Source organism: Entelurus aequoreus, linkage group LG13, assembly GCF_033978785.1.
Source record: "Entelurus aequoreus isolate RoL-2023_Sb linkage group LG13, RoL_Eaeq_v1.1, whole genome shotgun sequence".
Lineage (NCBI taxonomy): Eukaryota > Metazoa > Chordata > Actinopteri > Syngnathiformes > Syngnathidae > Entelurus > Entelurus aequoreus.
In genome coordinates, this window is record NC_084743.1 from 66299639 (window position 1) to 66314094 (window position 14456).

The following is a 14456-nucleotide window of genomic DNA, read 5'->3' on the forward strand; positions in this document are numbered from 1 at the left end:
CCACACATCCTTTACTCGATGCTCGGCTCTTCCTTCATTTTCACCCCCACTTAATCGTCACTCCCGTGTGCGGCCGGGCTCGTCTTTATTTATTTAGCAGACAGTCCCTCACATTAATGCAAAGGGTGACGCGCGGCGCAAGCTCATCTGCAACCATCCAGCTCAGACATGATAACACACCGGCTTATGTGCTGACAAGTGAAAGTAGACGAACAAACAGACCACAAACTGCTGCAGCCTGATCACAACAAAGCACCCTTCAATGCATGGAAGTAACGAGTAAATACTGTCGTACTAAGTAAGACAAACACGTCACGGGCGTTAATTGAAGGTTACAGCAGCTACAGATGTCCTAGAACAGGGGTCACCAACCTTTTTGAAAGCAAGAGCTACTTCTTGGGTAGTGATTAATGCGAAGGGCTACCAGTTTGATACACACTTAAATAAATTGCCAGAAATAGCCAATTTGCTCAATTTACCTTTAACTCTGTTATTATTAATAATTAATGATATTTACACTTAATTGAACGGTTTAAAAGAGCAGAAAACACGAAAAAAATGACAATTAAATTGTGTAACATAGTTTATCTTCAATTTCGACTCTTTAAAATTCAAAATTCAACCAAAAAAAGAAGAGAAAAACTGGCTAATTTGAATCTTTTTGAAAAAATTTAAAAAAGAATTTATGGAACATCATTAGTAATTTTTCCTGATTAAGATTAATTTTAGAATTTTGATGACATGTTTTAAATAGGTTAAAACCCAATCTACACTTTGTTAGAATATATAACAAATTGGACCAAGCTATATTTTTAACAAAGACAAATCATTATTTCTTCTAGATTTTCCAGAACAAAAATTTTAAAAGAAATTCAAAAGACTTTGAAATAAGATTTAAATTTGATTCTACAGATTTTGTAGATTTGACAGAATATTTTTTTTGAATTTTAATCATAATAAGTTTGAAGAAATATTTCACAAATATTCTCCGTCGAAAAAACAGAAGCTAAAATGAAGAATTAAATTAAAATGTATTTATTATTCTTTACAATGAAAAAAATAAATTTACCTGAACATTGATTTAAATTGTCAGGAAAGAAGAGGAAGGAATTTAAAAGGTAAAAAGGTATATGTGTTTAAAAATCCTAAAATCATTTTTAAGGTTGTATTTTTTCTCTAAAATGGTCTTTCTGAAAGTTATAAGAAGCAAAGTAAAAAAATTAATGAATTTATTTAAACAAGTGAAGACCAAGTCTTTCAAATATTTTCTTGGATTTTCAAATTCTATTTGAGTTTTGTCTCTCTTAGAATTAAAAATGTCGGGCAAAGCGAGACCAGCTTGCTAGTAAATAAATACAATTTAAAAAATAGAGGCAGCTCACTGGTAAGTGCTGCTATTTCAGCTATTTTTAGAACAGGCCAGCGGGCTACTCATCTGGTCCTTACGGGCTACCTGGTGCCCGCGGGCACCGCGTTGGTGACCCCTGTCCTAGAAAGACTAGTAGGGGCTTAATAAACAATAATAATTCACCCAAAACGCATGGAAGTCCGGACCATAGGGCGCACCGGATTACAAGGCGTACTGCCGATGAGCGGGTCTAGTCAGGTCTATTTCCATACAAAAGGCGCATCGTATTATAGGGTGCATTAAAGGGGTCATATTATTATTATTTAAATTCTAAATGTAAAACACTTCCTTGTGGTCTACATCAGTGGTCCCCAACCACCGGGCCGCGGCCCGGTACCGGTCCGCGGACCGATTGGTACCGGGCCGCGCAAGACATTTAATAAAAAAAAATTTTTTTTAAAGTTTTTTTTTTTTTTTTTTTTTAAATTAAATCAACATAAAAAACACAATATATACATTATTGATTAATATAGATCAATACAGTCTGCAGGGATACAGTCCGTAAGCACACATGATTGTATTTCTTTATGAAAAAAAAAAAAAAAAAAAAACTCTCTAATAACTAAAAGGTCCTTGGGTGAATAATGTAAACTCACTACACCGGTATGTTTTAGCGCTTTCATGGCGAGTTTACTGACAGATTTAAGTAAGAACTTTACATTACTGTATTTTTCGGACTATAAGTCGAAGTTTTTTTTCATAGTTTGGCCGTATGTGCGACTTATACTCAGGAGCGACTTACTGTATGTGTGAAATTATTAACACATTACCGTAAAATATCAAATATTATTTAGCTCATTCACGTAAGAGACTAGACTTATAAGATGGGATTTAGCGATTAGGAGAGACAGATTGTTTGGTAAATGTATAGCATGTTCTATATGTTATAGTTATTTGAATGACTCTTACCATAATATGATACGTTAACATACCAGGCACGTTCTCAGTTGGTTATTTATGCCTCATATAACGTACACTTATTCAGCCTGTTGTTCACTATTCTTTATTTATTTTAAATTGCCTTTCAAATGTCTATTCTTGGTGTTGGGTTTTATCAAATACATTTCCCCCCAAAATGTGACTTATACTCCAGTGCGACTTATATGTTTTTTTCCTTCTTTATTATGCATTTTCGGCCGGTGCGACTTATACTCCGGTGCGACTTATACTCCGAAAAATACGGTACTTTATATTAGAAATGGCAACAGCGGAGGATGAATGTCCCGTAACAAGAAGATAGAGAAAAAGAAGAAGCTTATTGACGGGGTCGGCACGGACTACACAGGCTGACGTGCGCAATTTTTCATGATTTATGCAGATCCCAAATGCAGATCAGCAGGCACGAGAAGGTAAGAAAAGTTGCTTTTGCATAATATTGCGAAACAAAACTCCAGATAATATGTCTTACTTTATGCACACACCATAGGACGGGAGTGGAAGAAGTGTCAAAAGATGGAGCTAACTGTTTTAATGACATTCAGACTTTACTTCAATCAATAACGGAGCAGCATCTCCTCATCCGGAAACAACAACAAGGCAGGAAATGTTTCCCGTGAAAAACCGAACTCTCTAATAACTAAAGTTCTTTGGGTGCATAATGTTAACTCACTAAACCGGTATGTTTTAGCGCTTTCATGGCGAGTTTACTGACAGATATAAGTAAGAACTTTACACTACTTTATACTAAAAATGGCAACAGCGGAGGATGAATGTCACATAAGAAGATAGAGAAAAAGAAGAAGCTTATCGACTACGGCAGGAGTGTCAAATTCATTTTCATTGAGGGCCACATCGCAGTTATGGTTGCCCTCAAAGGGCCGCATTTTACAATGAGTAATATATGAATATACATGTATATATATATATATATATATATAATACATTAATATATTATTTGACATAAGCTGCAAAAAAAGTATAAACATTTTACTTTCAAAAACTGGCATCTCAGTCACCAGAATTTTTACAGTAAAAGCAGTGGTTTTTTTTACAGCATATAAAAAAGTTGAATAAATGGAATGGAATGGAGAAACAATACCACTGTTTTTAGTGGTAAAATTCCAGCAACAGAGCTGACAGTTTGTTTATTTTTACCGTAAAATCGTGTTTTAATGTTTTTTTGTTTGTTTTTTAATGTTTTAGTGTCTTACTGTGTATGGAAAAAAATAGTACCAAAATTGATTTAATGGTACAAAAAACTCAAAGCTAAAAAATCTATTGTCAATTTTACAGTCTACAATTTGATTCATAATTTTTTTTGAAATCATAAGTCAAGCAGATATTTAAGTACAGTATTTATCTTTATTTCAACAAAAAGTATTTTTGGAATACATGATAATATAATATTTTGATAAAAAAAATATAATTTTAAAAGATATGCAATTTCATGCAGTCCATGATTTTTAATGTCAAAAGGGAAAGAGCAAATATATTTAGTAAGAATAAATTAAGCATTTTATTAACGCATATTATTTCCAGGCTTTCGCGGGCCACATAAAATAATGTGGCGGGCCAGATTTGGCCCCCGGGCCTTGAGTTTGACACCTATGGACTACGGCAGACAAGACTACGACAAAGGCAGACTCGCGCAAATTTTCAAATGTAAAAAAAAACAAACAAAAAACAAAGAAAAGGTCACTAAAAGTATCTAGACACTTGAAAAATTTGCAAAAAATGACATTGTACATTAAAGGCCTACTGAAATGAAATGTTCTTATATGAAACGGGGATAGCAGATCCATTCTATGTGTCATACGTTCCTCATCTACGAATCTTTCATCCTCGCTCAAATTAATGGGGTAATCGTCGCTTTGTCGCTCCGAATCTCTCGCTCCATTGTAAACATTGGGGAATTGTGAGGAATACTAGCTCCTGCGATGTCACGCTACTTCCGGTACAGGCAAGGCTTTTTTTTATCAGCGAGCAAAAGTTGCGAACTTTATCGTCGATTTTCTCTACTAAATCCTTTCAGCAAAAATATGGCAATATCGCGAAATGATCAAGTATGACACATAGAATGGATCTGCTATTCCCGTTTAAATTAAAAAAAATAATTTCAGTAGGCCTTTAATAGGGCCTCTTTATTATTATCTATATTACTTTTGCAGTACACATACAATCAGTGATAAGATTGATGACTGTCTACAGCTTACTTTTTTTAACCGGACACAAGTTTAATAGCGCCATTATTATCACTTTGAACGATATCATTACATATGCTCTTTTACGACCGAAGCGGTTGAGTCCCGGTGATCCATTGTTGCTAATGACACATCTGTTAGCGTCTCAGGCTCCACACCACCTGCTGGTAGTTCATCAAGATAAACAGCAGTCTGATTGTCCTTCAGTGCGGCCCGTCTTTAATCAAATGCATGATTATTTCACTTTCCATTCCGCACAGCGTGCTGGGGAACACCCGCAGAGAGCTGCACGGCAGCAGTAAACATGTACGCCAAACATGTCCGACAACTTTAATAACGCTTCTCCCTACAATCAATTAATACACCAGAAAAGAAAGTAAACGAGCGTTTATATCTGCTTGTCAGAGTCAACAGCGGGGTGGTGTTGGAAATGATTAGGCGTCGGCGAGTTTGTTGGTTCAGTAGCCGTGTGACACTGCAGATAAGAGCGCACGCCTATGTGTGCACACACACACACACACACACACACACACGCACACGTGTTGACATAAATACACTCTAAACACACAGAATAAAAGCTTCAAGCTGAAACGTTCGTGTCCAACACGGTTTCACCAACAACTGACATCGGTAGGTTGTGAGTTCAAACCCCGGCCGAGTCATACCAAAGACTATAAAAACGGGACCCATTACCTCCCTGCTTGGCACTCAGCATCAAGGGTTGGAATTGGGGGTTAAATCACCAAAAAATGATTCCCGGGCGCGGCCACCGCTGCTGCTCACTGCTCCCCTCACCTCCCAGGGGGCGATCAAGGGTGATGGGTCAAATGCAGAGAATAATTTCGCCACACCTAGTGTGTGTGTGACAATCATGGGTACTACAACTTTAACAACAACACAATATGTTCACTATCTCACTCAATTGTGAAATTCTACAAAAGGCTTTTATACATTGAGGATTTGTTTTCCCGGTCATTTAAATATGCAATTTATAAAAAAAAAAAAAACATTATAAATGTTTATATAAAATAAAAATATTACAGGGAAATGTCAATATGTACCGTATTTTTCGGACTATAAGGTGCACTTAAAATATTGTTTTTAATCTCAAAACTCGACAGTGGGCCTTATAACCCGGTGCGCCGAATGTAAGGAATACGTTTTTTTTTTTTTTATAGGAATAAGTTTGGTTGAGCTTACCCACCTCGAAGCAATTTTATTTGGTACATGGTGTAATGATAAGTGTGACTAGTAGATGGCAGTCAAACATAAGAGATGAGTGTAGGCCGCACCGTTTGATGTGCTTCAACACACAACATACATTTAATGTCATTTAATTTAACTGTCAGCAGTATTTTATGTAAAAAAAAAAAAAAAAAAGTATGTTTAAAGAAACAAACGCAAAAAATTCAGTTAAATAAATTCAGTGTAAAAAAAACAAAAAATCAGTACATACAGTAAATTAAGTTTAATTAAATTACATTGAATTAAAATACATTTTATGCAATTTAATTTAATTGTCAGCGGAATTTGATGTAAAAAACATTAAGTTCAAAAAACCAAACGCAAAAAATGTAGTTACATAAATTCAGTGTACAAAAAAAAAAATAATTCAGTACAGAAGCAACTCAGGATCTACTTCCAGTAAATCAAGTTTGATTAAATTAAATTTAATTTAATTTAATGTAATTTAATGGTCAGCGGAATTTGATGAATTTGATGTAAACATACGAGGATTATTATGGTGTGTGTATAAGGTAAGACAAATCTGGCGTTTTGTTTCGCAATATTATGCAAAACCAACTTGTCTCACCTTCTGGTACCTGTTGATGTGTATTTGAGATCTGCATAAGTCCTAAAAATGTGCGTACGTCCGCCACTGTCGTCCGTGGCGATTATGTAGTCAATAAGCTTCTTCTTTTTCTCTATCTTTTTGTTACGGGACATTCATCCTCCGCTGTTGCCATTTCTAATATAAAGTAGTGTAAAGTTCTTACTTATATCTGTCAGTAAACTCGTCATGAAAGCGCTAAAAACTACCGGTGTAGTGAATTTACATTATTCACCCAAGGAACTTTAGTTATTAGAGAGTTCCGGTCGGACTGTTTTTCATGGGACACATTTCGGGCGTTGTTGGAGATACTGCTCTGTTGATTGAAGTAAAGTCTGAATGTCATTAAAACAGTTAGCTCCATCTTTTGACACTTCTTCCACTTCATCTAATATTGCCTAGTAACTAAAATGATCGTAAAACCATGATTGGTAACACAGATAAACTCACGGACTGATGACACGGCTCATTTACTAGAGAAGCAAGCTAGCGCTGGCTAGCTTTAATGCTAACATGACAACAAGAGACTGACGTTCTTCTCCATTAAAAAAAACCCAAAACATTTCCCAATTTAAACTTGTATAAACCCATTATTAAAATAGTCAATGGTGCATGTTAAACCTACAGGCTGTACTCTCTTAGTACAGAAAGATCGGTCTATAATCGAAGCAATATGACAACAGGAAAATAATTTGTGTTACTTCCTATAACCGGATGTGAGACACTCACACATTTTTATCATTAAAAAACAAATAATAGTTTACAAACTAAAACGGAAGAAGATAAACACAATTTAACATTAGGAACAATTTCCCTTGTGCATCAATAAAGTTTGTCTAATTCTAAAAAATATGGCTCTCAAGTAGCCAGAACAAACTTAATATAGTCTATGGATGTGCTCTTTCATCCAGGTCATCATATTTTCAGGGCATTCAATTGTTCGCCTCAGACTCGATCTGACCAATCCAAGTACAGTATATGAGCATTAACTGATGACACTTTCTTGGATGAGAGGCGAAACGTCTTCTAATAAACAAATGAATGCCCTGAGGATTATTATAGAACATATTTCTGCTGCAAAGAAAGTATATTGTGTGGCTATTTATTTATTATATTTAGCTTTTTTTAATAAAACTTGGTTATACTGTTAGTGTGTATGAGTACTTTTTGAGCACATGTAACAAAACACGTGATAATGATAGCCATGATAAATTTGGTGACAATAGAGTTTCGAAATGTTTATATTGTTCATATAACCCTTTGAGTGCAATACATCCGACACTGATTGTTATCACTCCGGTACTCTTGTCTTGTTCTGTATATTGTACAGTACTTTTGTATATTGTTTTGTATATTGTACAGGATTGCTTATTATTTTTATTGGATAGTAGTCTATTTCAATTCTTAGTTTTATCTTTATTACTTCTTGTGTAATTTATTTTTATCCCATATTTGTTCCCACTACCGCACCTTAAGTTGGAGTCCTTAATCTAGTTATATGCAAATATGACAATAAAGTCCATTCTATTCTATCAAAGATGCTAAACGGTTTGTTCGATAGCATCTAACTCAGACATTATAACTTCATAGAGCCCATTTTTAAAAGGGGAACTGCATTTTTACCGCGCATGTACTTTTTTAATGCATTCTAACTTGTAAATAAACGCAAATTAAAGTCTGGACAAAAACCCAATAAATAACCATCCAAAAAGCGCCAACAATACCGCATTTACATTTCTTAACTTGAATATTAACCAAGTATTAGTGATATTGTTATTATAAGCGCTAACGCAGACGGACTATTTATTCCGGTCACAGTGATCACAATGTTGACATCATCGACTGATGAGCTGCCTCTTCGTTTGCTTGCTCGTCAAACTTTATTGTAGATCATAAATCAGGCATCTCACCTGGATAGTAGAAGGACAGGGACGTATTTCGACCAGTTGGTACAATTTGACAGACAGTTTAGACCCGGAAATGGCGAGAACGACACGAAAACATATTTTCTTTGCGAGGATTATGAGTCATTCTTCATCTAAATGGGAGTATATGAATATCCTAGCAGTCGGCATTCTGATGACAGCAGACCTTGTACCGTAAGTGATGTTTTTTTTTAAAGTTTATTGGCTCTCACACAGTCTGCAGTGAGTAATAATCAGGGATGTTGAAAAACAAAAAAGCAAACGTGATGCGTTTTTTAAATTAATGCTTAAAATGATCAAATTACATAAATATTAATTGTTATTATAAATGTGCCTGTTATTACCTTACATATATACTTGCATCATGTGTATAAAATCTTAATGGAGTGGCTTGGATGTTTTTGAAGGGCTTTATAGGCAGAGTAGAGCGGCTCCCTTAGGCTCTATTGTGAGAGGACTTTTGATCGCATTTATTTAATATTTAGAAAGCATTAAAAATAAAAAATACCTTGGTCGTCATGTCTTTCATAATGATTGTGAACGATGGGCAAAATTTCAAAAAAGTGCATTCACACACGCAGCACCAGCATTTTAGAACAAGGATGAAGTGATAGAAGAAAGGTAAAAATATGATAAATCTCGCTGTGGAACCATCGGAGAAACTAGAAAGTAATGTACAAGCTATACCTCTGTATCTTAGCATGACTGTGGTGTGTTCAAAGACCCTTAAATGTATAATACATGGATTCAAGTAATAAACAGAGCGGTTACTAATTTTGAATACAGGACATATTTATAGACATTTAAGTGAATAATGACAGTGTGAGGGGGCGTGGCCTGCGGACCTGCAGCGAGGCGGGGTGTGCCGGGGCCGGCTCCGAGATCGGCGACAGGTGCGTAGATGGCACGTTTATCTGATCACCTGTCACTCTATAAAATGGCAGCAGCCGGGAAGGAAGAGGTCGGCGAAGTTGGAGTTGTTGATGGTGGAGAGAAAACCCGAGCATGAGCAAGAGCGAGAGCGAGACGGAAACGAAGACGGAGACGAGATCGGATGGCTGAAAAGCAACCCGAAGAGCGAGATCGTCACGAGAGGCGATTGCTGAAAAGCAGAATGATAAATTTATTGCAAAACAAAGCAAATCACAAAACCGTCAAACCTGTCATGTACCGTCCGTGGTGGTCCGAAGAACCCGGAGGTACAAGACCTCCACAGACAGGTTATTAGATTATTTAAAGGCCTACTGAAATGAATTTGTTTTATTTAAACGGGGATAGCAGATCTATTCTATGTGTCATACTTGATCATTTCGCGATATTGCCATATTTTTGCTGAAAGGATTTAGTATAGAACAACGACGATAAAGATTGCAACTTTTGGTATCTGATTAAAAAAAAGGCTTGCACCTACCGGAAGTAGCGTGACGTAGTCAGTTGAACATATACGCAAAGTTCCCTATTGTTTACAATGATGGCCGCATGAAGTGAGAGAGATTCGGACCGAGAAAGCGACAATTTCCCCATTAATTTGAGCGAGGATGAAAGATTTGTGGATGAGTAAAGTGCAAGTGAAGGACTAGTGGGGAGTTGAAGCTATTCAGATAGGGAAGATGCTGTGAGAGCCGGGGGTGACCTGATATTCAGCTGGGAATGACTACAACAGTAAATAAACACAAGACATATATATACTCTATTAGCCACAACACAACCAGGCTTATATTTAATATGCCACAAATTAATCCTGCATAATAACACCTGCGTGTTTGTTATGCTAGCTCCTAGCTCCTCTGCTAGCTCCTAGCTCCATAGAACACGCCAATACAATTCAAACACCTGATCAACACACACAATCACTCAGCCCAAAAGACCGTTCACCTAACCCAAGGTTCATAAAGCTTATATATTTTTAAAAAGTTACGTACGTGACGCGCACGTACGGTACGGTACGTGTTATGCTAGCTCCTAGCTCCTCTGCTAGCTCCTAGCTCCATAGAACACGCCAATACAATTCAAACACCTGATCAACACACACAATCACTCAGCCCAAAAGACCGTTCACCTAACCCAAGGTTCATAAAGCTTATATATTTTTAAAAAGTTACGTACATACGCAAAAAAAAGCCAAAGCTGCATACTCACAGTAGCACGTCTGCGTCTTTGTCATCCAAATCAAAGTAATCCTGGTAAGAGTCTGTGTTGTCCCAGTTCTCTACAGGCGTCTGTGTATCCAAGTCAAATGTCCTCCTGGTTAGAGTCTCTGTTATCCGAGTTCTTCCATCTTGACTGCATCTTTCGGGAATGTAAACAAAGAAGCGCCGGCTGTGTACTGTTGTGGCTGACTACGTTCGAAAAATACGTCCATTTCGCACCGACAACTTTCTTCTTTGCTTGCTCAGCTTCCTTCTCCATAATGCAATGAACATGATTGAAACAGATTCACGAACACAGATGTCCAGAATACTGTGGAATTATGAAATGAAAACAGAGCTTTTTCGTATTGGCTTCAATGTGGAAGGCATACCCGTGTTCACCGGGCTACGTCACGCGCATACGTCATCCTCAGAGGCGTTTCGAACCGGAAGTTTAGCGGCAAATTTAAAATGTCACTTTATAAGTTAACCCGGCCGTATTGGCATGTGTTATAATGTTAAGATTTCATCATTGATATATAAACTATCAGACTGCGTGGTCGGTAGTAGTGGGTTACAGTAGGCCTTTAATTTCATACTTTTTTTTTTTTCCAAACAAAACCAAAATTAGTTTGGAGGGTTCATTTAGATGAGTTGTAGATTTTTAAATCCAATATTTCAAAAGTCAAACACCTAAATAAGTGTATTAAAAAGCTGGTTTCAACCAAATCCATGCAATAAATTGTTTTTTTAAACATACCAAGTGTGTGTATGGGGCGGCGATGTTGGGCTTAGGGTGAGAGGGGAGTCTTTAGGGGTCTTGTGTAAGTGTAATAATTCGGTGCTATGCCCTGTGCATTGATATACAGTGGAAACTTGGGTAGGTTGAAGACATTTAAAAATGGATTAATGAGGTATTTTAAATCTCTAGCTTTTTGTGACGTCATGTACAAAAACCCTCTGTAGCAATACAGCAAAAAATACAATTACATTCTTTTTCAGGGAGTTGGCAACCGTAACGCCACCGTAATCACAGACCACTACAGACTGAAATCTATCGATCACACACTTCACATTAGTCAAAGACATTACACAAATCCATAATAATAAAACATGAACCTCACCTTTCCTTTCATTATTGACTTGTTTACATATTATTTCATTGGCGAACACGGCGAGTGGAAGTAAAGATCCACCCTGGAAGTGATTAAGTGGACACGGTTTGACACCACAGAGAAAGCAGTCAATTACCCGCCTTTTGGAAACAAAATAACCTTTAAATTCGATCGCAAATTTGATGGAATATTATGACTTCAAAGAAAATAGAGAGGGCCCAACAGGTGTATCAATCATTTATCATTTTAATTCAATTATGCTAAACCTATGTAACCTACAAAACCCGAAGTTGGCACGTTGTGTAAATCGTAAATAAAAACAAAATACAATGATTTGCAAATCTTTTTCAACCTATATTCAATTGAATAGACTGCAAAGACAAGATACTTAACGTTCGAACTGGAAAACTTGGTTTTTTTTTGCAAATATTAGCTCATTTGGAATTGGATGTCTGCAACATGTTTCAAAAAAGCTGGCACAAGTGGCAAAAAAGACTGAGAAAGTTGAGGAATGCTCATCAAACACTTATTTGGAACATCCCGCAGGTGAACAGGCTAATTAGGGAACAGGTGGGTGCCATGATTGAGTATAAAAGCAGCTTCCATGAGATGCTCAGTCAGTCACATACAAGGATGGGGCGAGGGTCACCACGTTGTGAACAAATGCGTGAGAAAATTGTCTTAACAGTTTGAGAACAACATTTCTCAACCAGCAATTGCAAGGAATTTAGGGATTTCACCATCTACGGTCCGTAATATCATCAAAAGGTTCAGAGAATCTGGAGAAATCACTGCACGTAAGCGATGTTACGAACCTTCAATCCCTGAGGCGGTACTGCATCAACAAGCGACATCAGTGTGTAAAGGATATCACCACATGGGCTCAGGAACACTTCAGAAAACCACTGCCAGTAACTAAAGTTGGTCACTACATCTGTAAGTGCAGGTTAAAACTCTACTATGCAAAGCCAAAGCCTCTTATCAACAACACCCAGAAACCCGAGCTCATCTAAGATGAACTGATGCAAAGTGGAAAAAGTGTTCTGTGGTGTGACGAGTCCACATTTCAAATTGTTTTTGGAAACCGTGGCCGTTGTGTCCTCCGGACAAAAGAAGAAAAAAAACATCCGGCGCAATGTTCAAAAGCCGGATGGTATGGTATGTATGGGGGTGTATTAGTGCCCAAGACATGGGTAACTTACACATCTGTGAAGGCGCCATTAATGCTGAAAGGTTCATACAGGTTTCGGAGCAACATATGTTGCCATCCAAGCAACGTTGTCATGGACGCCCCTGCTTATTTCAGCAAGACAATGCCAAGCCACGTGTTACATCAACGTGGCTTCATAGTAAAAGAGTGCAGGTACTAGACTGGCCTGCCTGTAGTCCAGACCTGTCTCCCATTGAAAATGCATGGCGCATTATGAAGCCTAAAATACCACAAGGGAGACCCCCGAACTGTTGAACAACTTAAGCTGTACATCAAGCAAGAATGGGAAAGAATTCCACCTGAGAAGCTTCAAAAATTGGTCTCCTCAGTTCCCAAACGTTTACTGAGTGTTGTTAAAAGGAAAGGCCATGTAACACAGTGGTAAAAATGCCCCTTTGCCAACTTTTTTGCAATGTGTTGCTGCCATTAAATTCTAAGTTAATGATTATTTGCAACAAAAAAAAAAAGTTTCTCTGTTCGAACATTAAATATCTTGTCTTTGCAGTCTATTCAATTGAATATAAATTGAAAAGGATTTGCAAATCATTGTATTCTGTTTTTATTTACGAATGACACAATGTGCCAACTTCACTGGTTTTGTATTGAACACACTAACTACGGGTCAAGCTGACTCGTTGCATAAGAACACTGCATTTATTGCTCCAATGCACGACTAACAAGTCACTTACTCGTGTGCCGCACTTCCCGCGATGCCAGGATACATAATCAGCAGCTCCGCGACATAATCCACTCAAGTAATCCATACAACAACAGTCAACAACTGCCAGAACAGGTTGAGAACACGGTCACAGGAAAAGTTTCACCCCAGCAATAAGTAAACCCACACGGCCCACAGGTGTTGTCATTCTGCTAACAAGCCAGAGACCACGCCCAGGTACGCTTATCACAGGTGTGTACATTAAACAAAACAGGAAACCACGCCCACATTGGCACACTTGCAGGTGCCCTTGCTCATGAACCCAACACTCGCTTATATCAGGAAGAAAACAAAGCATATCTAATATGTACAAAGGCACCTACACTGTACACAAACTGTACACTTAAGTTAATGACTACTTGTATCTACCTCTTTTGTTTGCACATTTGGCAGAGCTTGTCAACAGCTTCTTGCTATGTTAAAAAGCCTTTTTTTTTTTTTTAGATATATGCATACTAGTTCTAGCTATTTGGCTGTTCTAGTTTTTATTTTTATTTATTTTTATTTTTTTATTTTTTTAATACACTGTAGCACTTTGCGGTTGTTTACTCAATTTAAAGTGCTTTTTATAAATACAATATATTATTAATATTATTATTATTATTATTGCACACATTCTTAATACAAAATATATTTTTTCTTACTGAGGGCAAAAAAAAATTGTTGACAAGAAAAATTATATAATTATGTGTTACCATTAATCGGTTGGGATTTGAACCCCTTTCCTCCATGACCTACTAATGTGTGAGACTGTACGGCCAAATTAAAGGCAGAGAAAAAAAACATTGTTATCTTACCTTTTGTTCTATAGGTCAGTGTTTGTTAACCATAGGACCGGCGCCCATTGTTGGACCGCGAGCAAAACCTACAGGGCTGCAAAAAAATATCTGTTTCTCAGCTGCGGTCAGTATATGCCACAGCGGTACGCAGTTGTAATACACTTTTTCCCCACTTGTGGCAGTAATGACAATATGGAACAA

At 37.1% G+C, this 14456-nt stretch overlaps 1 protein-coding gene across 1 annotated transcript in view; it reads right to left on the reverse strand.

Annotated features, from left to right (window-relative positions):
- LOC133663603 (cGMP-dependent 3',5'-cyclic phosphodiesterase) overlaps window positions 1-13805 on the reverse strand; it is a 460149-nt gene extending 446344 nt beyond the window's left edge. Inside the window, exon 1 of the mRNA XM_062068196.1 lies at window positions 13448-13805. Coding sequence (XP_061924180.1) covers window positions 13448-13482 — 35 coding nt within the window. The 5' untranslated portion in view covers window positions 13483-13805. The remainder of the gene's footprint in view (window positions 1-13447) is intronic.
- Between the last annotated feature and the right edge of the window lie 651 nt (window positions 13806-14456).